The sequence below is a fragment of the Musca domestica genome, unplaced genomic scaffold (assembly GCF_030504385.1).
Source record: "Musca domestica strain aabys unplaced genomic scaffold, Musca_domestica.polishedcontigs.V.1.1 75, whole genome shotgun sequence".
Classification (NCBI taxonomy): Eukaryota; Metazoa; Arthropoda; class Insecta; order Diptera; family Muscidae; genus Musca; species Musca domestica.
The window spans coordinates 1,673,321-1,699,498 of NW_026712393.1; the positions used below are offsets into that span (position 1 = coordinate 1,673,321).

Here is a 26,178-nt window from a genome sequence, read left to right on the forward strand (position 1 = left end):
TTTTTATACTCTGCTGGATTTTTCCTGTAATTATTGAAACAATTGAATTCGCACAGTGTAATTGACATTGGACAATAAATTTAATGTATATTTATTTTATAGTCAGATTTATTTGTGATTGATCAATTATCAGGGTTAACCCGGATAGAGACTTTACTTTTATCAAAAATGTAGAATTATCCACATATAGATATTCGTTTGCGGATAGCGTAATAATTTATTATCTACATTTTTGCATAACTTGTATAATTTATCCCCATATTTTTGGATAACTTGAGTAGAAGGTCATGTTTATATATACTTTCTAGAGTATCTGACAAATATTTTGAAATTTAGCGAATAACTATTCATTACATTTTCCGTATGCAAGTATTTGATTTAAGAACTTATTATTGAATGTCTACTGTAGCGTAACAACAAAACCCAACTGTTCTCAACATGTGCTCACACTCACACTCTCGCTCTCTATCTCTCATTGAACAACGTAAAAACTCCCTACACAGTAACACATGATTCCCAAGTGTCGTCATTAAGTCTTGTGCGGTCTTTGCCACAGAACAAACGTCGGTCGCCGCGGTTTTCTATTTGTAAGCGAATTAAATAAAAAATACGACTCGAAAAGAGAAAAACAAAATTGTGTGTCATTGCGAAGAAGCTCAAAATATTTATGCGGTGATATATTGTGGTGCAAATGAAATGATGAATTGAAAATTTAACGATAAAAGAAATTGTTGTGTTTGCAATTTGTTGTGTTTGTTGTTGCCCGGTTTTTGGACATTTCTTATTTTTAGTGTTCCGTCTTTGAGGTAGTTTATTGAATTTCAATTTCAATAAATAGTTGTTGGCGGCCAGCTATCACATGGGTGTCAATGGAATATTTTTTTTTTCATTTCATTCTAAACATACATACGTTATTTACTTGTTGTTTTTGCCCATTTCCGACATTTCTGCTATTGAATTACTTGTTTGCTATGTGCGCGTTGTGTTTACACTTCAAAGAGAAAACAGGGCACAAAAAAAAACTAATTTATTGTGTGATGATGAGTGAAATGAATCAAGGATAAAAAGAGAACAAAACTGTATTGAAGTGTCATTATTGCAAAACAAAACAAAACGAAGAAATACAATGTATTTGAGATGTTATGTTTGACTCTTTGTAGTAAATCTATTAATTAATTAATCAACTAAAACCAATTCTATGACTGATTGTGTGTGCTGTATTACATTGCTCTCTGTTTTTTTAGTAATTGTTTATTTTTAATCAGAATATAAATTAAAAACCAGATAAAAGTTATTGTCATATTTATGTTTTAATATTAAGAAATGTATACATACTTATAATTATACCACTTTTTCTTTATATACCGGGTAAATGTAATCGCCAAAAGTAAAAAAGTTTTTAAAGTTATGACGGAATTGTACTGGGGATCAAAGGTCATTCCGACCAAAATAGTTTTTATTTGAAGTTAGTGCTCTTCCAAGCGATAAAAACATTACTCATAGATTGTGAAATTTATGTGGTGAATGAAGTATGTGCCAAAACTAAATATTTACAAAAAAACAAAAAGTATTTTTTACTCACATAGATTTTTTGTAATTCACCGATCTTTATATTTTTATTTACACATATGTAAGTAAAGACAGTTTTGAAGAAGAAAAAAAAAACATTGTCAAAGGGGCCGATCAAAAACAAAGACTTTGAAAAAGCATATTCTAATGGTATGATTACATTACAGCTTTTTGTCGGATTATGAAAAATTATTTGACGTACAGGATGAGATAAAAAACTGCAACAAAGTCAAACGCCATAATTTTTACATTTTTTTAAAATTTTATTGAAAGAAAGCAAAAAATGTCGGAAATATTATTAAAATTAGAATAAATTTAGATTTGTTCGAATTGGTTACCTTTGGCACGAATTATGGCCTTCAAACGGCCAATGAAACCGTCACACGCTGCCCGAATGTTACTCTGCGGTATTTTGGCCCATTCCCGGCGAAGCGCTTGCTTGAGCTGATCGACACTTTGGTAGTTTTTAGTGCCAACCTTGCTTTCCAAAATACTCCAGACACAATAGTCCAACTGATTCGTATCCGGAGATTTTGGTGGCCATTGTGCGCTGGAAATGAAGCGAGGAACCTCATTTTGTAAGCATTCTTGGGTGGCGCGTGCTGATTGCCATGGTGCTGAGGCCTGTTGGAATGTCCTGGTCTGCAGCCAAAATGTTTGCGTGCCCAAGCCTTTAATACACCCTCCACAATGTTTTCGTGATAATATTCGGCATTAATTCTGGTACCACGGTCGATTAATACGAGCGGAGACCGACCATCGGCTGTTGTGAAGGCACACACCATCAGCATGGCCGGCGCTTGAGTTCTGGTGGCCAACCGAAGGTGCTCATTTTCAGCTGACCTTTCTGGCAAGTAAAAACGATCATTTTGTTTGTTTACAAACTGCTGGACAACGAATGTTTTCTCATCGGAGAAAACCAAATTCGGAAGTTCACCACTTTCGGCCAAGCGAAGCAACTCTTTAGCTCTTTTGAGTATATTTTCTTTCTGTTGCGGTGTAAGTTCTTGCACTTTTTGGAATTTCAATGTCTTTACCCCTAGCTCATTTTTTCAATATTTGCCAAATGGAATATTGCTATTAGTTCATCTCAAGAGTCATTTTTCCGCCACTGCGACTCGGGTTTCGATCAAGTCGCTTCTTTACTTTTCGTACCATTTCTGCTGATGTTGACGTCGGGCTACGCTACCAGTATCACGGTAACGAGCGATGGTACTAGACACAAAATATTTATTCATATTTAAATGGTGAAGTGCCGAATTCTGGTCAATTGTGCACTAAATGGACAATATCAGTCCAAATGACCTGAACTTTGCCACATCTGAACGAATTCAGTCTAGAAGCAAGTACATCAAATTTGGTGAAAATCGGTTCAGATATAGCTATAGCTCCCATATACATGTTTCATTCGATTTGCTGTTTAAGTCCTTCACATTCGTAATATGCATTCGACAATAATAATATTTGGTACCAGATATCTGATACAGCTCGGAAATAAGTGTTTAAAAATTTGTCGAGATGCGATTTGGATATAGCTCCCATATACATCTTTATCCGATTTCAGTTTTTTGTGCATCAAATGGCTAATATTAGTCCAAATAAATTGAATTTTGGCAATTCCGACGGAATTCATCCTAGAAACAAGTGCTTCAAATTTTGGTGAATATCGGTTCAGATATAGCTATAGTTCTCATATATATGTTTCATCCAAATTGGGGTTAAAGTCCATCACATGCGTAATATGCACTCCAAAACAATGATATTTGATACCGGACATCAGATACTGGTCGAAAATACCTCTGCCAAATTTTATCGAGATTAGTTCAGATTCATCCGGTTATTGCAAACCATATATGTAATATCAGCTCAAATTGAAAGATTTTTTCATATTCAACCGAATTTTACCATTGTGGTAATACTAGAGGCATATTTACATTTGGCGACACAAGAGGTACAAAAGCTTTCGTTGATTTTGTTAAAATTGGTTCAGAGTTGGATATAGTTCCCAAATTGTGACCACTCTAAAGCCATGATACGCATTCATATAAGGTTCATAGTTGGTATGATCTACTTCACATAAATTTTCAATACTAAATACGCATAGTGGTGTAGGGTATCATAAGGTCGGCCCCATCTGACTTTTGACTTTTCCTTACTGTTTTTTATACCCTCCACCATACTATGGAGGGTATATTAACTTTGTCATTCCGTTTGTAACTCCTCGAAATACTCATGTCAGACCCAACAAAGTATATATATTCTTGATCAGCGTAAAATTCTAAGTTGATTTAGCGATGTCCGTCTGTCTGTCCGTCTGTCTGTCTGTTGTAATAACGCTATCTTTCGAACGAATTGAGATAGAAGGCTAAAATTTGGCACACATGTTTATTTTTCCAGTAGGCAGGTTAAGTTCGTAAATGGGCCAAGTAGATCCACGTCTTCGTATAGCCCCCATATAACGGTACCTCCCGATATTCGGTATTTTGATGATTTTAGCGACACTATTCACCGGAATTGTTTCAAATTTGGTATTTGAAGTTCGAAATGGATACTACAGCCTAAGACAGAAGATTGTCTGTGCAGGTCCACGTCTTCATATAGCCCCCATATAACGGCACTTCCCGATATTCGGTATTTTGATGATTTTAGCGACATTATTAACCGGAATTGTTTCAAATTTGGTATTAAAAGTTCATGATGAATACTACATCCTATGACAGAAAATTGTCTATGCAGGTCCACGTCTTCGTATAGCCCCCATATAACGGTACCTTCCAATATTCGGTATTTGGATGATTTTATCGTCATTGTTCACCGGAATTGTTTCAAATTACGTATTTAGAATTCGTAATGGGATCTACAGTCTGTGACAGAAAATTGTCTGTGCAGGTCCAGCCTTTCGTATAGGCCTCATATATCAGTACCTCCCTATATTCGGTATTTTGACGAGTTTAGGTACAATAGCCACCGAAATTATTTGAGATGTCGTATTTGAACTTCGTAATGGACAGAAAAATATCTACGCTGGTTCAGGTCTTCGCACAGCTCTGATATAAGGGTACCTCCCTATATACGATATTTTGATGATTTTAGCTACATTATTCACCGTTTGTTTCAAGTTTTCGAATTTGAATATGGTAATGGCTTATGACAAACAATGCCTATATAGGTCCACGTCGTATAGACCCCAATAAAACATCTATATTCGGTATTTTTAAAATTTAAACAGAATTGTTTAAGGATTTTATTTTTTGAAAATTTCCAAATTCGTTCCAAATGGTGGAGGGTATTAAAAGTGAAATGAAACTTACTGGTTTTTAACTTGTTTTTCTTTGAAGTGTTATAAAGGAATGTCATACTAAACATACCCCTCATACTTAACATGGAGGTGGGGCATATAAACTCCAGTTACGACATAGATTTCTATGTTTTTAATTATTAATCGACTTTTTCATAATTGAACTGATGACCTCAATTTCAAAAAGTCTCATAATTTTTAAGGGTTTCAGCAGAACTTTAATTAGTGTCATAACGAATGTAAATATATTAATAATTTATTGTAAATATTTTTTTGGATACAGTATTATTACAAAAAAGAAAAAGTGGTATATAATTATAAGAAATTGCCTTTAATTGTTGGCTTCGAAAAATTCATCGTATTACAAAAATAAATTGTTTATAATTTCTATTGTTTTATATTTTCATATCTTATTTCTTTTCTTTTTTGTTTACATTTTCTTTTCTTTTCTAGTTATGCTTTTTACGCGTAGACGGAAATTTATCAAAAGGTGATTGTCATCATTTTAAGTGTTTTCCTTTTTTTTTTTTTGTTATTCTAACTCAATTTCGTTCATCCATGTAGAGCAGAAGAACACTGTAACATTTGTTTTCTAGATTTTCTTCCCTATGCCTTATAAAAGCTTTTTTTATTTATTATCATTATTTCCTTTCCTTTGCATATTCATTGTCTATTTGTCAATGTGCATAAACAACAACAACAGCAATAATAATAGTTATTTTAATTTCCATACATTATTCATGACAGCTGTAGACAGTAGTAGTTATCTCGTTATTCTACATAATTATTATTTTATTGTGTAATTAAATCCGAACCACAACACCCAAAACTAATGTAAATGTAAGTTTTTTTTATTTCTTTGTTTGTGATTGGATAAATTAGTCACAATTCGATAGAATGCATATTTCTAGACACACACATACACACAATGACTCTGTGCAACGAATATAAATTTGGGAAGGAATCTACTCAAGTTTGGAAGGAATCTACGCATGCGTGCGATTAAAAGGAGTTTTAAAGATCTTAAATTCAGGACAATTTAATAATTTTCTTCGAGAATCGAATTTCGAACGACAGAAATAAACCCCCAAGCTTTCAAATTAATTGAAATAGTAGCACAAAAGTTATGATATTTTTCAGTACAAAATCTAGAAAATCAAAACAGAGTGGGTGAAAAAAGAAACGTGGGTGGGTGGGAAGAGAAACGTCACTATTACAACATTTAACATACAAAAACAGGCCTAAGTTCTGTTGAATGTCTCACCGAATTTTTTACACAAGACACTCCTTGATTGCTAACATTCTTGAAAAATATCCCTCAAAATACGTTCCGTGATGATTACATTGGGGAAAAAATTCCAATTTTACAATAAGAAGAGCTAAAAAAAGAAGACACGTCTATCGGCGTTTTGAAAGTTTTCGTCACAAAATAAAACAAGTATAAAAAATTAAGTTCGGCCAGGCCCGACTTTCAATACCCTCCACCTTTGGGTAAAGAAAACATCTTTATATAAAAGTATCTGAATTCAAACATTTTCCACTTTAAACTACAAATACCAGGGAGGCCGTTTAGATAACTCTATTAAACTTTCCAAAAAATTATAAAGTGGGTGAGGCCGTTATAAGGACGCCCATATCAAAGCGGAAAACCCTCTAGACTATTTTATACTTCAAGGATTGTCATCTACCAAATCTTCTTAAATAACAAATTTGAATCAGTTTCGTGGGTAAATGTGACTAGGATTATCAAAATACCGAATATCGGTGGGTATCGTTATATGTGCGCTATAGGAAAACGTGGATATAAATTTGCAATGTTCTGACACGGGAGCTAGAAACTACAACTACAAACACCAATTTTTAGACAAATCCGTGGAAAAAGTGGAAAAATCATAAAAAATACTGAATATCCGGAGATACCGTTATAACTGTATACGATATTCCACCACCGGCGCTGAAACCCATTATGAACTACAAATGCCAATTTTTGGCATTTTGGCATGAAAACGTGGACCTACATATCTCATTTTCAATTCAAACCATCCTTGAAATTTTGAAGCTCTACGTCAAATAATGTGGGCTGTATCATGATTGCAACAGACAGACAGAGCGACATCGTTAAATCGACTTAGAATTTTATGTTGATCATGAATATACAGGGTGAGATAAAAAAACTGCCACAAAGTCAAACGCCATAATTTTTACATTTTTTTTTAATTCTATTAAATGAAAGCAAAAAAATGTCGGAAATAGCATCAAATTTTAGAATAAGTTTAGATTTGTTCGAATTGATCACTTTTGGCACGAATTATGACCTTCAAACGGCCAATGAAACCGTCACACGCTGCCCGAATGTTGGTCTGTGGTATTTTGGTCAATTCCCGATGAAGCTCTTGCTTGAGGTGATCGACACTTTGGTATTTTTTAGTGCCAATCTTGCTTTCCAAAATACTCCAGATACAATAGTCCAACGGATTGGTATCCGGAGATTTTGGTGGTCATTGTGCGCTGGAAATGAAGTGAGGAACCTTAATTTGTAACCGATTTTGGGTGGTGCGTGCTGAGTGCGATGGTGTTGAGTCCTGTTGGAATGTCCAAGGTCTGCGGCCAAAATGTTTGCGTGCCCAAGGCTTTAATACACCTTCCAAAATATTTTCGCGATAATATTTCGATTTATACGAGCGGAGAGCGACCATCGGATGTTATGGCGGCCCACACCATCACCATGGCCGGCGCTTGAGTTCTGGTGGCCAACCAAAGGTGCACATTTCAGCTAACCTCTTTGGCAAGTAAACACGATCATTTTGTTTGTTTACAAACTGCTGTACAACGAATGTTTTCTTATCGGAGAAAGCCGAATTCGGCAGTTCACCACTTTCGGCCAAGCGAAGCAGCCCTTTAGGTCTTTTGAGTGTATTTTCTTTCTGCTGCGGTATAGGTTCTTGCACTTTTTGAAATTTCGATGGCCCGAGCTCATTTTTTAATATTTACCGAATGGAATATTGCGATATGTTCAGCTCACGAGCCACTGCAACGCGGGTTTCGATCAAGTCGCTTCTTTACTTTTTGAACCATTTCTGCTGATGTTGCTGTTTTCTTCCGTCCACTTCCTTGATGTCGGTAACGTGCGATGGTACGAGATACAAAAGATTTATTCACTTTTAAATGCTGGAGTGCTCTAATGATGGCCACTTGTGGTTTTCCAGCCAAATATAAAGAAATCACACTATCACGCTCGAATTCCATCACGAATAACTTTTTTTCTGGAAAATTCTCACCAAAATGCTTTTGTACGCTTGTAAACAATATAATTAGCTGTCACTGTCACATAATTTTAACAGCTGTCGGATGAGTGGCTTAGAAATGATAGCAGTCTGAAGTTGGTTGCAGTTTTTTCATCTCATCCTGTACTTATCCCCTGAGAAAGAAATTGCTTGACAATTACTGTGGGTATAGCAACCAGACGATCTAATATAATTTTAAAAAAATGCATATTTCGATTCCTAGTCGGACGTATCTTTAGAGATTTTGTATCATCAATGTATGTCCTTATTTCAATATCCCTGATAACTTACAAATGTTTTCTATAGATATGTCGCATATCCATCCACACCATACCATATCCATAGGTTTTCTATTAATTTTGGAATTCTTAGATTGCAAAGTAAATTTTTTAACTTGAAACTCGATATATTATTCAGATGCCTATCGCTTTCATATATTCCTGTTTAATTTGGAGAAAAAATGTTTTGGCACATTTTTTGTAACCTCTCTTGAAAGACTACATGTGTATCCTTTAATCAATTTCCTTCCAAAATCCACACCTAATATTAGTAACTTAATTTTATAGCATTTATTTTTTGGCTTTCGTAACATTTATAAATTTCTATTTCTAATACATTTACTTACAAATTATAACAAATATGTTTCTTCCTTTCTCTCTTATCTTCTCTTTAATTTGTTATTTTTGTTATCTTTTGAAATGCTCTCCTTTACTTTTTTGGCAAATTGGCACCGTTTTTTACACCGTTTACAGACAATAAACAAGACTAGATAATAAATACAATTTTAAAACATTACCTGAGACGGCGCAGTATTTACAATAATAAAACAAATTCTGCTGTAACAAATAACAAACATTTTTGAAAACTAATATTAAAATGTCGATAAATGTGTACATATTTTTGTGTATTAAAAATAAAATTAATTAATTTCATGTATTTCACAATTAGAAATAATTATTGCTATAACAATTTGTCACTAAAAATCAAAAAACATATTTTGCTATAAAAACTTGGTCTGTTCCAGAACTGCAAAAATTTTAGAAACATATTTCCCTTGTGATTTCGAAAAAAATTCAAAACTAGTCAATTCTTGCCGCTTCTGGAACAGAGCAACTATTTCACATCTGTTTTCATTCATCAAATTTTTATATAATAAGTACATTTTATATAATAAAAAAATGTTTGCCATATAAAATATAGATTTGTGTAATAAAATAAATCAATTGGAATTGATGACGGGCGTTTAGTTGCTAAACCAAAATAAATATTGCTACAAAGAGTAAAACATAAACATTCATTACGAAAAAATTAAAGCTGTGCTTTAACAAAGTATATAAAAGTAAAACGAACATTTTCTATCAAAACTTGAAGTTTTGACCAAAAAGAAAACAACAAAATTCTACGCCATGTACGAAAGCTATAATTTTCTAAATTCACTTTTTCGCGCCACAATCATTCCTGGACTATTTGTTATAGTTTGGCTAACTGGGTTGTAAGTATTGCTATCTCTCTCTCACCCACTGTCTCTGTCACATCACATCAAACAACAAAATAAAACATCACCTCCAACTAGACACCTTAAACATTTGTTTATAACTCTTTTGCAAATATAATATTGCTGTAACATTTTATTTCTTTCATAATTTCATTTTTGTTTTTTTTGTGTTTGTGGTAACTTTCTTAAATAGTTTAAAAGCATCATTATATGAAGTATATGTGTGTTCATGTAAATGTTATATTAATATTTTGTATTATAAAGATATAAATTTGCTATTTGCTTTGATTAAGGTGAGAATACATGAAGTGAGTTTTTGACTGGCTTAAGTCATTGGCTGGCTTCTTCGTACCGGACTTGGTAGAAGAATACAGGTCGTCGCATCGACACATCTTTATACTTCTATGTCTCTTTATACTTCTATGTCTCTTTATACTTCTATGTCTTTGATCAAAGCAAAGACATAGAAGTATAAAGATGGGACAAAATAGAGTCAAAATATTGTCACCAGGTGTAAATACCTCACCAATGTTAATTTGTTTTAACAGCAACTGCAATTTTTATAATTGAAAACGTCAATGGAATGCAATTTTTAGTCCAAATTTTAGGTTTACAGAAAATGTTATTCTTAAAATTGTGCGGTAAATATGATTTTTATGTTAACATGTCAATGTTGTGAGCAGCGGCCCTATATATTTTTCACACTAACTATAGTTGTGTTCCAGAACCTGCAAATTAGTACTAATTAGCACTAATTCTGCTACAACGCGTTCCCGTACTCCAAAAACTAGCAAAACTTGCAGCTCTCTCGAGAAAAAAATGGCGCTGAGTGGTGCACATTTCTGCTTGTTTTAGCTACATGAATTTGGCCGAGCAGAAATTTGCATATTGTAAATTTGACATTTAATTCGCAGGGTTAACAAGGTTGAAAAATGTATTGATACATTTCAATAAAGAAAATGATCAACTTGAAAACTAAAGGAAAAACTAATATTTATCGTGCAAAAAACAAAAAGAGAAAATATGGAGCAACTGATGTATTCACTTTTGGATGATTCCAGCAGTGAAGAGGACTGGCTGAATGAGGAATCAGATCATTAATTATTATTATAAATTATTAATTTTAACTTATCGTCTTCAATACTCATTTTTTAAATGTTGGCGCTCTTTTCAGTAAGGTTTCACCAGTCCGATTTAGGCTGTTTACTTTTGGAATTTTGACATTTTGACATTTTATCGCATTTCTGCTAATTTTCCGTTCCTTTATTTTTTGAGCAAACCTAAATGAGAATGACATTTCGAATTGTTCTCTCTTCTGCTAGTTTTACTACTAAAAAAGTACTGGAACACAACTTATTTGTCCATTATGTATTTTGTCCAGTCTCTACCATTTGAGGTCTTTGATCAAAGGAGTTTTAGGTTTACTTAGTTCGATTTTGTCCCAAGCTCCTTTGTTTTTTTTTTTTTCGAAGAAACAATGAAATAAAGGTAACATCACTTCAAATTAGCATTTCCAGCTCTGTATTTTCTGTAATTTACCTTATCAAATTTCAAAGCATAAAAAACAGTTCCCATCTCTGATTTTGTGTGTATAAATTAAACATAACGTTCTTTTTCGAGTGACAAAATGAGACTAACTTTATTTTTCCTTTATTCTTAAAATTAAGTTTTGTTGGACAATGTATTTAGTGCAACTTTAGCACTTTTGATTTTATTATTTCTTAGAGTTAGGTTTCTTAAAATGTAAGCATTTGTCTGTTGTTTATACGAATGAATGACATGAATGCATTGTAAGCATTTTGCAAGCATATTTAAGTGCCATCGAACTTGCACGCGCAACAGAAACAGAAATAAAGAAGTTAACGTTAACTCCTCCCCTCTTTAAACCGAGCGTCCTCGATCGGTCAAAAATAGGGAATATGAGAAATTCTTCGTATTCCCGGCAATTCCACTACTTCCGGCATAGGAACACGATTACGTGCGTCATACGGACATGAATCTGCTATAGACGGGGTGAGTATAATTTCTTTTCCCCTTTTGCAGATCTTGGACCTTATAATGAAAACGATTATCAATATTATCGCGAAGGAGGTAAGTCCAAAATTTGTGGTTTGACCCCACTCGTATTTGCCTCCCAATAAATTTATGGCTTTTGTGTTACTAATTTGAATTTCTTTAATTGACTCTAAAGAGAGCGTCTCTTCTATACTGAGAACAGACTCCCTAGGTTGCAGAATCGCCGGTAATGGTTGAATATGGCTTATTTCAAAAAAGGAATATGATTTGTCGGAAATACTTAGTGTAGTGTTGCTATATTGGATGACATACGATCCAATAAGTCTTTGTGCAACATTATTTATTAGGATTGTTTCATTGAAATTATTTAACAGGATTACCCCTGGAGAAACTTCTTCAACTGTTGGTACTGTTTTGTTATCAGTTACCGTGCAATTCGATGTCTTGCTATTTAACAAATTAGAAATATATATAGCTATAGCTTCTAAGTTTATGCTATTACAGATACTTATATTATTGTATTTCATGCATTCACTCTTGATTCCGTATAATTTTAAATCTTGTTTGCACATTATTACATTTTCGAATTTTAATTTATTGACGAACTTCTCAAATTTTATAGGTTTCAGTAATAATCTATTACAAACTTTGTTGTCTGTCATTGGTATTCTAATAATATAAATGATAGATTGATTATTAGTTGCGATTTTTATTTGAGCAAATTCAAAGATTTCTTCTACATTAACAAACGGTATTGAATCTTTTTCAATTATATTTTTAATAATATTTATCTCGTCAGATGAAAGTATGAATGAGTTTACAATTCCTATTTTTGCCCAATGGATAGCGTATTGAATATTTACAATTTCTTGTTTTAATATTTCTATTTTAAATTTTAATTTTGAACTTAATCTATCTCTGTTTACATCACTGTTATTTATACTTTTTATTATTTCATTAGTTATTTGTGTTAACTCATTGATTTTTCTCAATGACAATTTGTTAATTACAACTTGTTTATTATTGTTTTCTAGAACTTCATTAGTTTTCTGAGTTATTATTTCAAAATCATCGTGGTCTGGATTTCCAGCAATCCATTTCCACGCTGAACCTATAAAATTCAATGATCGTTTATTTTTCACGTTTGGCTTCAAACGGTCCAAGTATCCTTGAATCTCTGTCAGCTCATGGGTTAGGAAGGGATGAAGGAAATGGTGTTTGGTTATGTTCTGGGAAAGGATGTTTTGTAGGGAATTTATTGTTTCTTGATATTTGTCGATGTCAATGATATGAATTATCCTGAAGTTACCATCTTGAATTTTTGCCAAACCGGAATCAAACGCAACAATTTGAGAGTTTGTATAGTCCAAAATCTTGACATAGGCGGTCGCCGTGGCGAATAAAAATCTGAAAATATTTGATTTCTTAATTTCTGATATTGTTTTTGTGTACGGTTTTTCCTGATTCTGTAATAACAGTTGTATTTTGGTTTTCTTTTACTATTTCTTGTCTGTATGCCTTACTTAACTTTGTCCCAAGTCTCCTATTCTCTTTTACGAATATGATTTCTCCTGGCGTATAGGTTTTTGGTTGAGTCCTTTTCTTATTGTGGTAGTTAATATCTTCTGCTTGTTTTTCTTTAAGCCTTTGGGCAATTTCGGATCTTTCTTTCTCTATATCATCCTGACTCATGTTTGCCCTTTTTCCAAGAAATGCTTCAACTGGTTTCTTTTGAATGCTTGAGTGTATTGTGTTATTATATTCGTAAATGGATCTATGTAAAAGCTCTGAGAAGGATTTGTGTAAGTTCTGTGCTTTTAGACATCGCATTATCTCTGACAGTGTAGAGTGGAACCGCTCAATTTGCCCATTTACAGTACTACTGTACGGCGGGATTTTGAACAATTTGATGTTGTACTGATTTTCTAACATGAAAACTATTGCTTTGGAATTAAAAGATCTTTCGTTGTCGATAACTATTATTTCAGGAATTCCAAAGGATATGACTAATTCCCTAAGTGGTTCTTTAATGTCTTCTGCTGATCTTGATTTCAGAATTTTTGCTTGAGCGTATTTAGAAAACTTGTCTATAGCCGTCAATACGGATGTCTTTTCGGTTATGTAAATGTCTATGTGAACAATCTGTCCAGGATTTTGTGGGATAGGTGTTTCCTGTAGGCCTATCTTATTAGGATGTCTATCGTATTTGTTTTCTTTGCAAACTTTACATTGATCGACTATTTTCTTAATTTTAGCTTGCATTCTGGGAAAGTAGTACTTTGTCAATAACTGTGCTTTATTTTCTACGCTATTTCGGTGTGCTCTATTATGTTCAGCAATAATCTTGTTTTCTTGGTCTTCATCATTTTTCAAGTCGGTTACCATTTGTCTTGAATATTTGACTTTGTATTGTGTGAAATTATCACGGAACACTTCTTGCAATACTCCCAAGATTTCGTCATTAGTCTTTAAGCAGTTTGTTACCGATGGGTTTAAATATTTCTTCAAAATGTCTCTGAGAAATTCTGGTGTAATATTTCGTTCATTTATAGTATGTCTGTGATAAGTTGGAAAGACAATTTCAAATTTATAAGATGGTTCATCATCTTCTGAAGAGATGAGAATTTGATTCTTAAATGCGTTTATCGGAGCGTCAGTGTATTGTATTAAATTATGAGATGAGCTTTCATGACTGTGTTGGGTCGAAGTCAGAGCATTTATCTCTTCTGGTTCTTTAGGAGGTCTTGATAGTGTATCGGCAACTACATTTGTACTACCGGGTTTGTATAGTAATTCGTAATTGAATTCCTCAAGGAAGGCTTTCCATCTTCTTAGCTTGAAATTAGCTGTTTTATTATTCAATGCGTATGTCAGTGGAAGGTGATCGGTATAAATTTTAAGTTTGGCAGAACCGTAAAGGTAGTTTCTGAGGGATTTGAGAGCCCAAGTAATTGCAAGCATCTCCTTTTCGTTTGTTGCATAATGTTCCTCTTCCTTTTTGAAAGTTTTAGACAAAAATACAATTGGTTTATTATCTTGTGAAAGCACTGCGCCCATTGCATAGTGCGAAGCGTCAGTAGTAAGTTCAAATTCTTTATTAAAATCGGGATATGCCAATATTACGTCTTCCGATGACAATATTCTCTTTAATTTATTAAAAGCTTCTACTGCTTCTTGATCGAGATCTATGGCCATTTTATTGGAAACGTATTTGGACGCACGTCCTGCCTCCCCCCTTAAATATATTGTCAGAGGTTTAGAAATTTTGGCATAATCTCTAATAAAGCGTCTGTAGAAATTACAAAGTCCTAAAAATGATCTTAAGTCTTTTAGTGTTAACGGAAGTGGAAATTTTTCTATTGCTTCAACCCTTTTTGGGTTTGTTTTTATACCGGAATCGGATATTATGAAACCTAGGAATTCAACTTCTTTTTTCAAAAATTCACATTTGTCGAGTTGTACCTTTATATTGGCTTTCTCTAATGTCTCGAATATGGTTGAAATATTCTTGAGATGTGAATCTTCATCCTCTGCGAATATTATTATATCATCCATATAGATGAAACATATTTTGCCAATGTGCTCCCTAAGAATGTCGTCCAAGGCTCGTTGGAATATGGACGGAGCATTTTTCAAACCAAATGGAAGTCGAGTGAATTCGTATTTTGCATTATTAATAGAAAAGGCAGTTTTTTCTCTATCACTTTCTCTAAGTAATATTTGGTGATATCCACTTTTTAAATCTAATACACTAAACAGTTTATTTTTTCCTATTTGTGGTAGGATTTCATTTATTTCTGGGATGGGATATCTATCTCGAATTGTCTCCTTATTTAATTTTCTATAATCTATCACCATTCTGTATTTCACTTTGCCTGATGCATCCGATTTTTTTGGCACGATCCAGATGGGTGAATTGTATGGTGACCGTGAAGGTCTAATTATACCTTGATCGAGGAGTTCCTTTATCTGTTTTTCTACTTCTCCTTTCAAATGCATAGGGTAGGGATAAAATTTTGAATAAACTGGTTCGACATTGGTAGTCTGAATATCGGCGACTACTGTCGTAGTGTAAGTAAGTTTTTGATTTGGTTCCCCAAAGAGTGATTTATGTCTTTGGATCACTAGATCTAATTTTTGTTTCTCTTGTGGGGTTAAATGGTCTGTCCTAAGGTCGATAGTGTTCACAGATCTAGATAATTTCTGCTTTATTTTCACTTTTATTCTATTGTCTATAAGCATGTAGTCTTTTGACGTATAAATGACAGCAGATAATTTTTTTAAGCTATCGTTTCCTAAAATTCCGTCAAAAGATTTAAGGGTTGGTAAAAGGAAGAATTGTAGAGGGCAACAATTTTTGTCAAAAAGATTAATAAAAGTGTGTTGTGTTATTGCTGTTTTTCCTCCTACTGAGTTTGCAAAAAACGGGGTTTTATTTTCTAAAGGATTTTTTATAAGTCCAGGTTGGATATAGTTTTTATTTGAACCCGTATCAATCAAGATTTTAAGAATTTGCCCTGAATTCGTCCTACATTCAAAATAAGGTAAGGACGAATTCGTTAATCTAAAAAATGAATATCTACGAATTCTTGTGTATCTTCTTTGTCATCGTTGTCAAGAACATCATATTGATTTTTTATGTAATCATTGAGATCAGATAATTGTTCTTGATTTTCATACTGCTCTAACATTGTTTCGTATTCTTCAGCGGTGGGACCTAATTCATCTGTGTCTACATGAAAATTTCTTTGTGCCTTATCAGGTCTCCTAAATTGGTCAGAATGTTCTGATGGTCTCTTTCCATAAAATCTATTATTTTGTGCTGGCCTATTCATGTAGTTAACAGCTCGGGATTGCATGGAAGCATCTATTTCCATCGGCTCAGGCTTGGGCTGAGGTTTTGGTGCTGTTGGTCTTGGTGGTTGCAAATTTTGATTTTGGGGGTAATTATGTTGATTATAATTATTACGAGGATAAATAGGAGGATTAGAATTATTTTGTCGAACACCAGAGTGTTGTGGCAAATATGCCAATTGTGGGTAAAATGGCATCTGATTCGTATTTTGAAAATGAGTTTTTGGATGGGGTGGTTTCTGAAAATTTAGTCTATTATTTTTAACTGTTGGATTGTGTGAGTTAGCAAATTGTGCTCTAGCGAATTGATTTTCCATTCTGAGACATAATTGTAGTGCTTGTGGGAGATCCGTCGGTTCTTTCATGCCAAGATGAATTGACATTTGTCCTTTTAGTCCTCTTATGAAAATGTCTAAAGCTTTATCCCTATAAGTTTGGGCTAGGATATCTAGAGCTTCTTTACCTACATCGAGACATGACAATTTGTTCATAATAAGCGTAAGGTGTGAATACACTTCTTGATAAAAATCTTGGATACTGTTGTTACCTTGTATTAAGGTTGTCATTTGATATTCTAGTGTCGTAAGATCACGCTTATCTGCGTAGTGAAGCGTTAGGCACTTTGAAATACTACTCCAATTAAGGGGTGTATTGTAAGACTCTAAGGCCGCATCGGCATTACCGATGATTTTATTCCTTATGGTGTTAAGGATGGCAAAGTATTTTGGGGTACCTTTTGTAGATTCGTATAACTTAAGGATCCTTTCGACACTCTTTTTCCAAGAGCTGAATTCCGATGCTTTTCCTGAAAATTCTCTCAAGCTTCTCACTACGTCGGGTACTTTATCTAAATCTGTCAAGTTCTCTCTATATCTGATGTCGATAGTTTCGTCTTCGCCTGCTATGTCTGAACTAGGTCTTAAAAATTGGGCTATGGCAATTTGGCATTGCTGTGCACAGATTCTGGCAATGGTTTGTTCCATGTTTGCTGAATTTATTGCGCTATTATTGTTATTATTATTCTGTCCGTTATTATTTTGTCCGTCGGATTTATTGACGTTAAGGATGGGTGGTCGGATAAGGTTATTTGGGTTGGACATTTTAAACGATCACTATTTAGTTGTTAACCTTTTAGAACACAAATTATATTTTTACAATTTTGTTTTGTTTTAACTTTTCAGAATTAATAATAGGAAAATTGTTTTATCAATGTTTTTAGTTTTTGGGTTTTTTTTTCTTAAACGCTATCACTTTTTATCTCTAAATTTACAATACAACTTTATAGAGCATGCCGTCTGTTTTGTTTTAACTTTTCAAAATTAATAATAGGGAAATTGTTTTTATCAATGTTTTTAGTTTTTTTTCTTCACTTAAACACTATCACTTTTCTTTCTAAACTTACAATAAAACTTTGTAGAGCATGCCGTCTCCTGTTGATTCTCCGTATTCCTTTTTGCTTCCGCTACTAAGGGGGTGTCTTCAATCTTTTGAGCCGGCTGGATGTCGTTGACTCTCTCGTACTCCACAAGTTTTTCCCACAGCTTTTGGGGATTTAGTGTTGATTTACAGCCTTTATAGGGTGTCTTCTTCAACAGGTTATTGATGTTTTTAGTTACCAGTACGCAGCTTTATGAGGTGCCTTCTTCCACAGGTTTTGATGTTTTTAGTTAGCAGTTTGCAGCTTATGAGGTGCCTTTATTAATTTGCAGCCGTTTGGGTGCTTTAATTTTTAGTTGACAGTTTGCAGCTTCATGAGGTGCCTTTATTAACTTTGCAGCCGTTTGGGTGCTTTTAATTTTTCGTTGGGCGCCAATTAAACATAACGTTCTTTTTCGAGTGACAAAATGAGACTAACTTTATTTTTCCTTTATTCTTAAAATTAAGTTTTGTTGGACAATGTATTTAGTGCAACTTTAGCACTTTTGATTTTATTATTTCTTAGAGTTAGGTTTCTTAAAATGTAAGCATTTGTCTGTTGTTTATACGAATGAATGACATGAATGCATTGTAAGCATTTTGCAAGCATATTTAAGTGCCATCGAACTTGCACGCGCAACAGAAACAGAAATAAAGAAGTTAACGTTAACTTATACAATGGATTTATGATCATAGATTTTGACCATAAGATGTTGTCAAATGTATAAATTTGAAAAAAAAAATGAAACATATGATTACATGACTTTACCTTCATAGTTTTACCATGCCGACGACTTATGTGGCGTTTCCACTACACTTGATTCGCTCTCTATTCTTTGTTCGACCCTTAACTATGAAAAAACTACTTAATTCTTCACACAAAATTTCCTGAGCGAACACTTATATTTGTACATTGTTCAAATCAAATCACTCTCCGAACAACGAAAAAATATGTCCCATCCCTAACAAATGAGAGCATTTATCGAAAAAATAAATTATGACATTTAAAAATTAAAACTAGAAAAATTTAATGAAATTTTAAAAATTTTTGGGAAGACTGAAAATTATGAATGAAAACTACAATGTTGAATGGCGTATGTACATTCAAACAAAAGTACATTTTGTTTTCTCTTTCATTCGAGGTACGCATTTTGTCTACGAGTTGAAATTTCCACAGAAAACTGCAAACAAAAGAGCAATATTTTCAAAATGTTTCTATAGGCAGAAAAAAAATTTTGACAAGTGTCTCTCCAGCAGAATTTCAAATTAAAAAAATACAAAAATATGTTCAAAATGTCAATATTTACACAAAAACTTGAAAACATGAATAAAAATTGTAAAATTAATGATATAATTATTCTTTGGAAGAAAAACAATAATTTCTTCTATTCATATTAGTGAGAATTTCATGTATTTTTGTATAAATTCCCATTCAAATCAACAAACAAAATTTGTGAAAAAAGGAATTATTTTACTATGAATTACGAATCGTGCCGTATTAACGGGTTAATTCGTGTACCTAATTCTGAGAGCGAACAACGTGATTGAAAGTGTAATGAGAACATAGCATTAAGCCAGTCAGAAAAGCGTTTTATGTTTTCTCACCTTTGGAACGTCATGGAAAGACAAGTTACAAAACTGAAGATGACAATGCAATCGATATTCGATAAAAAAAAACTTGTTGCAAAAAATTACAGAAAATGGGTATAGCAGTTGGATTGCATTTTTATACCCTCCACCAAACATGGTATGGAGGGTCATCGAAATCATATTTTTAGACACAACCAAGTATATATATTCTTGATCAGCGAAAAATTCTAAGACTTAAGAATTAGCCCTGTCCGTCCGTCTGACCATTGAACCACGCTAGAGTCAAAAACGAAAAAAAGATAGAAAGCTAACATTTTGTACAGATCAGTATTTTGTCTGCAGGCAGGTCAAGTTCGAAAATGTGCTATATCGGTCCATGATATCATATAACCCCCAACGGTACCTCCCGATATTCGCTATTTTTATGATATAAGCGACACTATTTACCCGAATTGTTTCAAATTTCGTATTTGAAGTTTGTAACGGGCACTACAGCCTATGCAAAAATATTCCTATGCATCTCCACATCTTTGAATATCCCCCATATAACGGCACACCCCTTTATTCGGTAATTTTATGATTATTCGCTAGAATTGTTTTACGTTTTCGTATAGCCACCGTTCTTTCGGTTCTCTTCATATTTAAGACATCCCATTTCTACTAACACAAGATCTGCTGTGAAGATGGGATATATCGGTCCACTCCTTCTGGTGCTTCCCCACAAAGGGTCAATATATTGAATATCCGTCAAACTCATAAAAAAAAAATTTACTAACACAAGATCTTCAATGAAGTTGAGATATATTGGTCATTCCAATATTTCTACTTTCTAAGGATCAGATATGGAAATGATAGCAATCGATCCCACGGTCATAGTACCTCTCCCCCAAAGTTTTATAATTTTCAATACTTATGTCTCTCAGAACCGACGAAACAAATCAGTGATTCTTTTCAAAATTGGTACATCTAAATATTTATTACAATCATAGATCTGATGTGAATATGGAATTTTTCGAGCCACTATTTCTAGAACCATGAAATTGGAATAAAATGTTCGGGTTTTTCATTCAATCAGTATAAGATGAAATGAAATGCTTTGCTGCACTATTTAGTACATAACGCTTTTCATATTTTCTCATATCCCAAATCGATTTGATACCTAGTGGACTTTATTGGCCAACTCTTTCGGACATATATATCCAATTTTATGCGGAATCATAAATTCCGATTTAAGATAAATATTTGAATATAGGAAATTGGAGAGATTGGCCGACTGGTTTCGCATGTTATAACAGATATAAGTATTGGAAATTGTAACTCTTTGTGGGTGAGGTAACAGAAGGAGTTTGCAGATGTATATCATCGTCACAACAGATCTTGTGTTATTAAAAATGTTTGTATGTGGGAAATTTGAAGAATGGATGGATATATTTGGATGCTTTATTTGCTTTTTTTGAGCGTTTTGTTTTTCAAAACCTTGAACCTTATGTGGGGGAGGTACCAAAAGAGATGGTGCGATCTCTACGATCTTTATAAAAGACCTTGTATTGATGGAAATATGGAGATGTATCAAGTCTGAATGGAATTGGACGTTATTCTCGAGTTTTATGAGTTTCATGGATACTCAAAATGTTGATCCTTTTCGGGGGAGGTCCCAGAAGGAGTGGGCCGATATATCCCATCTTCACACCAGACCTTGGGCAAATAAAAATGTTGTGATGTGTGTAATTTGAAGAGAGTTTTGGTTATTCAATTTTGTGGGGGAGGTACCTGAAGGAATGGACCGATATCTACCATCTTTATAACAAATCTTGTTTTGATAGAAATTTTGAGATGTGCGAAGTTAGAAGACAATCGGACTCTTACTTCACATGTTATAAGATTTGTAATTATTCAAAATTTTGACCGTCTGTGAAGGAGGTACTTGATGGTGGGTACCGCACCTCACCTAGCACTGATGCAAATATTACGATATGCAAAGTTGGAGCAAAATCGGATCATCCTTTCTCTTTCTGTGCAATAAATTATTTGCTTTGAAAATTTCGCCCTTTTGTGAAGAGTTAACAGAATGAGTGAATCCATTATGTCCATCTCCGAACTCGATCTAAGTTTGACAATAATATTACGATGTACCAAGTTTGAATCAAATCGGCTAGACAGCTAGACAGACAGACGGACGGACAGACATCGCTAGATCAACTTCAAATGTCCTGAAGCAGATTTGGTCCAAAGAGACCCAGGGTTTAAAACCGTTATTTCGATGAGGTACGCTTTGGCCGTATCAAATCTAACCATATGGCTAAAGGTATAAAAAATTGTAAACTCTCAGTCATGGCCCAACTATAAGGTGCCCCATCAAGACTAGCTGATTAGCAATCTTAATGTCAAAAAATAAATAAATAGTTTCAAATGTTCTGATCCAGAACTGGATGAATGTAAAACTTTTTACTACGATAACCGATTTTTCCTATATGATATCAAAAAAAGTTGAAAGACTAGAGTCGATTCTTTCGTGTTCTGGGGGACAGAGCAAAAATGTAAACAAATTTAGACATTAAATCTAATTCTCTCTACTCTCACTCTCATCAATGCAAATTTTGCCAATACCATATTTTTCGGCAAATTGAATCAATTTACCTTTAAATCAAAAACTAGAAATACATTTTTCTTCAAATTAACAATAAATATTTTCTGACCTTTTACAGTTGACTCTTTTTTTCATAACCCATGTTTGTAAAAATTACTCTATTTTATGTTGTATTGTACTGCTACTTGACCTCGGCTTTGCACCCTTTTTATGGTTTGACTGCAAATAACACATCATTGTCACTGTCATTGTTGTTATTGCTATTATTGTCGTCTGTCTGTCTGTTTGTCTGCCTGTCTCTCTGTATGTAATGTAAAACGTAAATTAGCCCTTTGTTATGATTTAATAGCAGCAAACAATTTAATTGAATAAATTTTTGATGCCAATTTGTCTCAATTTCTTCTTTCTCTCATCTTCTCTTCCCTTCGCCGCCGTCTTTCTCTTTTCTTCATTACAGAATATCTTTAGTGACCGTACAAATATGCCTATTGGCATTCTCATTAGTATTCATAGTATTTCCACTGGTATTTCGATATTCAGTAACGCTACAAAGAGGCATACTATTTTTAACATTCAGTAAGTATGGCAACTCCACTTTGGTATTGTTGTATATTGGTGCTTAAGTAAACATTCCCTCATTTTATGATGCAGTAACATATCCCAGAGATCTCGATTTAAGTAATCCAGCAAGTGTGGGCCTCTATGCCACACGGAGTTTTCATCTAAATGTACCCGATGCAGATGTGGAGGAAGATGATGCGGAAAATAAACGTTATGTACGGATTGGCTTGTGGCATGTTTTGCCAAAGCATGTGGCCAAACGATTTAGCAAGGAATTGCAGCTGAGTGAGGTAAGTAAAGGGTGAGATGAAAAAACTGCAACCAACTCCAGACTGCTGTCATTTGTGAGACACTCGTCCGACAGCTGTTAAAATTATTCGAGTTACAGCTCCTTATATTATTTACAAGCGTACAAAAGCATTTTGGTGAGAATTTCCTAGAAAAAAAGTTATTCGTGGTGGAATTCAAGCGTGATTTCTTTATATTTGACTGGAAAACCACAAGTGGCCAACGTTAGAGCGCTCCAGCATTTAAATGTGAATAAATCTTTTGTGTCTCTTACCATCGCTCGTTACCGTGTGTTACCGCGTAGACGTCCGACATCAATAAAGTGGGCGGGAAAAAACAGCAACATCAGCAGAAATGGTTCGAAAAGTAAAGAAGCGACTTGATCGAAACCGTCGCCGCAGTGGCCGAAAAATCGCATGTGAGCTGAACATATCGCAATATTCCATTCGGCAAATATTGAAAATAGAGCTCGGGGCAAAGCCATTGAAATTCCAAAAAGTGCAAGAACTTACACCGCAACAGAATGAAAATAGACTCAAAAGAGCTAAAGAGTGGCTTCGCTTGGCCGAAAGTGGTGAACTGCCCAATTTGGGTCAGCAGTTTGTAAACAAACAAAATGATCGTGTTTACTTGCCAAAGAGGTCAGCTGAAAATGTGCACCTTCGGTTGACCACCAGAACTCAAGCGCCGGCCATGGTAATGGTGCGGGCCGCCATAACAGCTCGTATTAATCGAACGTGGTATCAGAATAAATGCGTGTATTAAAGCCTTGGGCACGCAAACATTTTGGCCGCAGACCTTGGACATTCCAACAGGACTCGGCACCATCGCACTCAGGACGCGCCACCCAAGAATAATTACAAAATGAGGTTCCTCGCTTCATTTATAGCACAAAATGGCCCTCAAAATCTACGGATACCAATCCGTTGGACTATTGTGTCTGGAGTATTTGGGAAAGCAAGGTTGGCTCAAAGCTCTAAGCAAGCGCTTCGCCGGGAATGGGCTAAAATACCGCAGAGCAACATTCGGGCAGCGTGTGATGGTTTCATTGGCCGTTTAAAGGCCATAATTCGTGCCAAAGGTGACCAATTCGAACAAATCTAAACTTATTCTAAAATTTGATGCTATTTCCGACATTTCATTCAAAAAAAAAAAAACTTAAAAAATGTAAAAATTATGGCGTTTGACTTTGTTGCAGTTTTGTTGATCTCACCCTGTAATTGAAATCCAATTACGCCTTTAAAATATTAAAGAAATCTGTTTATTTTTTCCTTTCCCCCTAGGAAGCCCAAGAAGATCTGCAAAACATCACCGAGGTGTCCGATGAAAATCTGGATAAACTGGAGGGTGCCATAAAAACATCATTCCCCGTGGTAAATCCCGAAAATCAACAGCTTTTCTATGAACGCCTGCTAAAGGTTCCAGGAAATACAATTGTCTTGTATCTACATGGCAATACAGCATCGCGAGGATCGGGTCATCGTTTGGATGTTTATAAGCTACTGCGAAAGTTGGGTTACCATGTCATATCATTCGATTATCGAGGCTATGGCGATTCAGATCCCATTTCACCCACAGAAGAGGGTGTTGTGCGCGATGCAATGGCCGTGTATAATTATATACGTAATTTAACCTCAAATCCGGTATTCATATGGGGTCATTCGCTGGGCACTGGAGTTGCAACAAATATGCTATCACAGCTGAATTATCTAAACGATAAGGGTATAAAGGGTGTGATATTGGAGGCGCCATTTACAAATATTAAGGATGAAATTCGCATGCATCCATTTGCCAGGGTAAGTTTTGGAATAATGAACTTGGAAGAATAGCCATAACAAAATATTTTTGTTTTATCATTTTAGCCCTTCAAACATCTGCCATGGTTCGATCACACCATTGCCCGGCCAATGTATTTGAATTCACTGCGCTTTGAATCGGATCAACACATCAGTGAATTCCGTCAACCCATCATGATATTGCATGCCGAAGATGATTATGTTGTGCCATTTCAACTGGGCTACAAGCTGTATCGCATTGCATTGGATACGCGTGGCAAATCTTGGGGACCCGTGGAATTTCATCGTTTTGAAGGTTCACGGAAATATGGCCATAAATATATTTGCTATGCCCCGGAATTACCCGATCTTATTCAGAAATTTATCAATAACTACTACAAAGATATTTTCTAAATTATATGGCATTGCAAAAATAGGGATCTCAGCTGGCGCTGTTGCAGCACTGCTGCCGTTAAATAAATTTTGTTAAAAAAAAAAAAAAAAAAAAAAAAAAAACACTGCGACTAAAACATAGATTAAGTGTGCTTTTAAAACGTATTTATTAGGAAGCAAGGAAGAATGAAAAAAACCACAAATTTGTAGCTTTGAAATGTTTGTACTCCCTCCACAACCTTAGTGATCCTAAAGAAGAAAGAAACCTGAATTGTCATTTTAGTACCCCTACATAGCACCCTCATTAATCCAAAAATGTTTGTACTGTCCACAATTTTAGTGACCCTTAAGAAGAAAAAACCTGAATTATCATTTTAGTACCCCTACCTAGCACCCTCACTAATCCAAAAATTCCCTCCATGACCTATCATATGTAGTATTCCAAAATTTCCCCCCACCATTGTGATCTGTATTCACTGAATACTGTGTAGCAGTGTACAAGGATTATAATCTATTGTAGGTTTGCTTTTTTTCATTGCATATTATTTGAGCCGTGATTTCAATATTTTTTAAGTCATAGTATTAAACATAATTTTATTTTAAAATTATTCAATCTGCAAGTGAGTTAGATTCTACTAAAATACATATATATGTAAGTTACTATCGAGTAATGTATAACACAATGATGAAATGAAATAAATGTTTGTATTTCTCTAAAAATTGTTGTTATACTCCGTCGAATATTAAGCAGGAAATGGGAGCTTTTAAAGAGGTTTTTTGACAGCGAACAAACAAACACCTACCCTGCCTCATTTATTTATTAAACATACATTATTGCAGCTGTAATAAAATCCGAGGAGTCCAGGTTGGAAACAGCTGAATTAACTGACAAAGCCGAAACAGGGGAATGCCAATCGAGGAAGAGAATGCGACAGAGGAAGAAGAAATTGACATGACCTCACTTGATGTTGATAATCAACCTGCTTTTCTATATTAAGAAATCTTAAGTCAATTGCCACTTCTTGTCAAGGTACTACTTGCATTGTAGGCGA

At 34.3% G+C, this 26,178-nt stretch overlaps 1 protein-coding gene across 7 annotated transcripts; it reads left to right on the forward strand.

Annotated features, from left to right (window-relative positions):
• Positions 1 to 413: 413 nt before the first annotated feature.
• LOC101898667 (lysophosphatidylserine lipase ABHD12) lies at positions 414 to 25,846 on the forward strand. 7 transcript variants are annotated; one of them, XM_059130477.1, is made up of 6 exons: positions 414 to 587; positions 5,321 to 5,357; positions 22,567 to 22,685; positions 22,761 to 22,960; positions 24,242 to 24,754; positions 24,821 to 25,846. In XM_059130477.1, the coding sequence occupies exons 2-6, from the start codon at positions 5,323 to 5,325 to the stop codon at positions 25,145 to 25,147; spliced, it is 1,194 nt and encodes a 397-aa protein (XP_058986460.1). In that variant the 5' UTR covers positions 414 to 587; positions 5,321 to 5,322; the 3' UTR covers positions 25,148 to 25,846. The 7 variants fall into 7 exon arrangements, with proteins under 7 accessions (XP_058986460.1, XP_058986458.1, XP_058986459.1 ...); XM_059130475.1 differs by having other exon boundaries at positions 542 to 672; XM_059130474.1 differs by lacking the exon at positions 414 to 587 and adding an exon at positions 680 to 806.
• The last annotated feature ends 332 nt before the right edge of the window (positions 25,847 to 26,178 follow it).